This window comes from Metarhizium robertsii, assembly GCF_000187425.2.
Source record: "Metarhizium robertsii ARSEF 23 chromosome Unknown MAA_Scf_3, whole genome shotgun sequence".
NCBI classification, from domain to species: domain Eukaryota; kingdom Fungi; phylum Ascomycota; class Sordariomycetes; order Hypocreales; family Clavicipitaceae; genus Metarhizium; species Metarhizium robertsii.
Genome location: NW_011942171.1, coordinates 521,484 through 526,904, shown reverse-complemented (window position 1 = coordinate 526,904; position 5,421 = coordinate 521,484). Strand labels below are relative to the sequence as shown.

The 5,421-nt window shown below is 52.3% G+C and overlaps 1 protein-coding gene across 1 annotated transcript in view; it reads left to right on the top strand.

Moving 5' to 3' along the window:
* MAA_00380 (tlh3) overlaps positions 1-5,421 on the top strand; it is a gene marked incomplete at both ends in the record, with an annotated part of 8,845 nt that overhangs the window by 2,041 nt on the left and 1,383 nt on the right. Inside the window, 2 exons of the mRNA XM_007818378.2 lie at positions 15-3,252; positions 3,494-5,391. Of these exons, the coding sequence (XP_007816569.2) occupies positions 15-3,252; positions 3,494-5,391 (5,136 nt within the window). The remainder of the gene's footprint in view (positions 1-14; positions 3,253-3,493; positions 5,392-5,421) is intronic.

Genomic DNA, 5,421 nt, shown 5'->3' with positions numbered 1-5,421 from the left:
ATATCCTCTTTCAGAGCTGGCTTCCCGGTGACATCCTTGCCGCCTGGCGCGTGTCCGCCTCTGCCGTAGAAAAGCCTACCCTGGCTCTCCTGGCTGTGAAGGACGCCGAGTTAGACAGGCAAGCCGAAGCCATCTGTGCCGCCGAGCTACAACGCCTCACCAGTGCGTCGTTGTCTTCGCCGCTCCAGCTATCCGCACGACCAAGCCCTCGTACGGCCAGGGAGCCGCTGTCGCCCATCCTCGTGAGCAACTGGATGCGCCGGACAGGATGGGAGGCTCTCTTCGCGAATGTAGACCGGCGCCTCCTCATTGCGCTACACCAAACGCCGACGAAGGTGGATGGGCCATACTATCTTGGAACGTACGACGGGAAACCGATTGAAAGCCCAGCTAGCGACGAGGCCAGGCTGCGTGCTATCGTACACGCGCTGGACAGGCTGTTTGATCGGTGCGCGGATACAGTCACCCACACTGACACCGCAATACGACGATGGGTGCGCGGGAGATTTGTCGATCGGCCGTACAAGGCGCCCTTCCAGCTTGTTGCGCACGAGCGCTCAGAGCGCCAGTATCGACGGCTGTTGAAGCGATGCCTCTGCATGTGGCTACGGCTTTGGCGGATTCCGCGTTCGACCGCCAAGGCTTTGACGAAGCGGACCATCACATACGAGCAGGGTCAGGCTTTACGGAAGCTTTGGGACGACCCGGTATGGTCAGAGACCGCCGCCACCACCACCCAACACAGCACGGCGAAGAGCCTCAACAAGGCGGAGAAGGACCGAGAGGCCGCTACTTTTGACCAAGACAGCAATGTAAAAGACGTGGAAGACAGCCGCACTGGGGGCTCGGGTGGAGAGCTTGACGGCATGCTTAACAGCCTTGGCTCTGAGTACGAGGACAATTCGGACAGCGACATTAGCAGGGAGGAGGACTCTGATTGCCAAGATGACAGCGATTACGACAATGACGACGATGGGATCATCACACCGCCCTCCTCCTACTCCGACTCAGAACCAGGTCAAGCGAGTCAGACGGGCGGCACTGACGATGATAGCGATGATGATGAGAAAGCTACTTCTAGGCCAGGACAGGATCAGCAACTCGATGTTGTACTCCGATTCTGTCTCTTTATGGCAATGGAGGACTTTGACGATGGGCAAGCCAGCGCTACGTTGCTTGTCTACTTTAGTGCCGTATGCGGGCTTTCTGGCGAGAATGGGACGGAGTTCGCACGTCCGGCCACCTATACGACGCATCTCTCCGGGCTCATTTACTGCACGCGCCTTATACTCTTGGAAGGAACGCTGCCTCGCGTGGCCCACGAGTACATACAGCATCCGGCGCGGCCAAGGCGCGGCCAGCTCGAGGTACTTCGTCAAGTGCGACAGGATAAGATGTGCGACGGCACACTCTCGCCTCTTGGAGAGTTTGTCAGCCTCGTGGCATACGGCATAAGTTTGAGCCGTGCAGACGGACCAGCGTTTCTCTTCGAGTGGAGCGAAGACGGAAGGGAGATCTCATGGGACGGCAAGCACCACTTGACCATGGATGGTTTCCGCAGTCTCCTCGCAACAGCGGCCGAGCAGGTTGCACAGCAGTGCAAGTATATGCTCTTCGGCTGGCAACCACCTCGACCGCAATTCCGAGAGCTTCGCGACCGCTTATCTGACAAGACGGCTGGCTACTCCTTCGTGACAGATCCCGCCAATGGACTTTCTGATGCCTATCTCCAGCTTGTAAAGAGAGCCTGCATCGCGCCCATGGACGGTCTCCTGCGAAGGGACCGCGAGGGGGGCGGTGGAAGGCGCTGGGACATGCAAGCTGTTGTAAAGTATATCGAAAAGCACGATGAGCTTCTGAAGGATCTAATGATCGCCGTACATGGATATGGAGGCCAGGGCAGCCGTATATCTGAACTTCTTACGCTCAGGCATGTGAATACGTCTTCTCAGCTTCGTGGCGTGGTTCTATATGCAGGGTCCATTTGCTGCATTACTCGACATGTGAAGAACCGGTTAAGCACGAACAAAGAGTTCCAAGTGGCGAGATTTCTTCCAGATAAGCTGGGTAGGCTCATGTACCACTATCTTGTATATATTCGACCAACAGTCTCTATGCTACGGCGTGTCTGTCTCGAGAAAGACGAGGAAAAGGCCCTTCTTTTTACCCCTGCTGCCACGGATCGTATCTGGAAGACATCAACATTTTCAAAGCATCTTAAACAGCATAGTCAAAGAGTACCTACAGTGCCGGTAGGAATAGGCGCGCAGCTCTATCGACAGCTCTCTATAGCTATTGCTGAGAAGCATGTGGTTGGTGCCGCCGCCTTTGATCGGTACGATGAGGCCTCTGTTGGGTATAATGACAGCATTGCATTCGCGTGGCAGAGCGGGCATCGGCCATTGCAAAGGCACTCGACGTATGGCTTGGATGGTGCGTACCCTGATAAGCTACAGCCAGGGCTTCTGCAGACATATCGCAATGTTTCAAATCAGTGGCACACATTCTTGTTGGCCGAGAGCGCCAGCAGAGATCCTCTGTCCCCACAAATCACCATGCCATCGCCAGTTATTCCCCAGAAGCGCCCAGCAGAGAGTATGTTAGAGCTAAGTATCAACGCGAAACATAACAGACACCTGCGCCAGCAGCATATCGACCAACAGGGTATAGAGCAGAGCGAAAACCTGGATCAACCGAACACACCATCAAAAAGCATGACCTGTTTTTCTTCGCCCACCACAAACCAGAGCAACCCAACTACAATTAAGACAAGGATACCTACATCACCAGAGCGGCATGCCCTTGGCCCATTCCGCATTTTACCAGAATTAAGGGTGCTTGTATGCAATACATGCCGATTCGCTGTACTTGCAGATGAAGTCATCACACACCTTCGGAACTCCAACCATGCGAAGCAATATAGCCCAAAGCAACGTCGCCAGTTACAAATGCAGATCAAGGAAACAACTGATGTGATAAGGTCACTAGACGAACTGAAATGTTTCCAATATCCACCTCCAGAAACACCGGCTTTACCATACATACCCCCCCCTCAAAATGATGGGATACGGTGCGATCAATGTAGTTATGTTGTGCGCGGGATTGGAAGTATGCAACGTCATTGTAGGGAAGAACATAACTGGGTCAATGATTGGGAACGAGGGGGCAATATCCGTCAGAAATTGCTTAGGCAACGCTCCTTGCCATGGACTACAGGCGTATATTGTCAACGGCTGTTTGCTAGCCGTGCTGGTAGTCGCTGGTTTGAAGTATGTCGAGGTGACGTGCCTATCATAGCTTCATAGGAACGTTTAGTAGATTCCATCGAAGGTTGCCATATTAATCAATGACCTGCTATCATAGCTGCTTGGCAAACCATTTAAGCGATGTAAAACACAATATAGTTGATACACAAATTAACTACCACCGGAAAATAATTTAACAAGAAATCAAGAATCAGGAAGAGTTGAGAAAATATCCATTATTATACCAGTTGGTAGAGCCGCAATTCCATATATCGACGACCCGAAGACCGATGGTTTACAATGTAGGGTTTGTGGTCATGTTATCCGTCAAATTGGCCACATGCAATTGCATTGCAAAACAGAGCATGGTTGGGTTAATGATTGGAAAAAAGGCGGCAACATCAAGGCAAAATTACAGGAACCACGCCAATTACCATGGATTAGCGGAGTTTGGTGCCAGAAGTTATTTCCCAGCCGCGCAGCCAGCAGTTGGTTTGAAGTGAAGAGCGCAGCCGACATTGGATTTAGTATTGTCGAGAACAGACCAACAGCCAACAAAGAAGATGAGAACGAGGACAACAGCCAAGCCGCCGTATTATTAGCCGCATTAGACGAATGGGACAACATACAAGAGCAGCGATACACAGACGGTCAGGCGATGCGGCGCGTGGAAGCATTAGACCCAAAGAACGAGGCCAATTCATGGTTGCAGCGGGTTGGTTGGACCAGGCATTTGGAAGGGTTAGAAGTGGAAGAATTGCAACAATTCATTAAAACCCCAGCCGAGGATGAGACGTTATTGCAATATATGAGCGAGCAATGCCATAATTTGTTGGACGAGGCATACAAAACATGTCGGTCATACCGAATCGGGTTGCCGGCCATGTTCGAGATCAACCGACGCGAGGTGTCCGTACAGGCCAAGCGGCCGTTCGAACCACGGATGGAGGCGGATTCGTGGGCGCGGTACAAGAGCGTGATGTGCAAGATCATTTGGGTTATTTACCGGACCAAACAACGGCCACAAGAGGAAAGGCCGCCATACGCCATGACAAGCACCCAAACCCGATATTGGAAAGGGTTTATCAAGGCATGCCGCCAATACCAGGCCACACGGGAATACCAAGCCACGTTGGCAGCCAAAGAGGATCGCGAAGAGTGGGGTGTGAGCAGTGCCAGCGATAGCGACGGCAGCAGGACCAGCGAGGATATCAACAAACAGATCAAGGAAAGCCAGGATTCGTGCCGTGGCATGTGTTTACGGTTTATCATAGCCATGTTGGATCATTCATTGGGCGACCACCAATACGACAGCGTATTGATCGGCGCATTGGCCGTGATGGGCGTCCGGGACGATGGTGGATGGCAGAACGCGTTGGATTACACGCCCGTGTTGTCGGCCGTCATCAAGGTAGCACGAATTGTTGTGTTGTATCATGTATATACCGAGCGGCAGGCCGAGATTCGTACGATCATGGAAGAAAAGGGTATAAACGAGGCCGACGCCCGGCAATTCGGCACATCCATGTTCGCGCGCACACGACAATGCATCCATACATTCATGACACGGACCGGAAAAGAAGCCGACGAGTCCCCATCGCCGATGGATTGGATGTTGGAGACCCGCACGTATGGAATGAAGATCCGGTTCACAACCACGGCCGGAGGTGTAATCGATTGGATCGGCGACCAGGTTATATTCCGACGGATTCGATTTACGATGGCCGAGTTGAGCGGGTTTATGCACGCCGTATTGCAAGAGGCACGCAATATCATGGCCGAGTTAACAATGTGTGGCAGCGAGGGTATACATGCGTTGCCAGCCATTGTGTGGGATGATGTATATGATGACAACAGTAACGATGCCGTTGGATATACATTTATTAAAGACGACCAAAACACGCCATGGGTTGAGAAAGGGAAAGGGTATATCAAAAGGCAGTTGGTTCAGTGCAAACAGCGGCGGAAGGCATGGTTGCACAGGCCAGACGCCGACAACCAACAAACCAGCCAACCAACGAGGCATCCATACAGAAAAAAAACAGCCAGAGAATACGGCCGGTTATTAGATCGGTTCCGGGAGAAGTTATTGATATTAATGCACATGGTATCCGGCCAGCCGGCGCGCGCCACGGAGATATTGACGGTACGGACCCAGTGTAGTAAATAATATAAA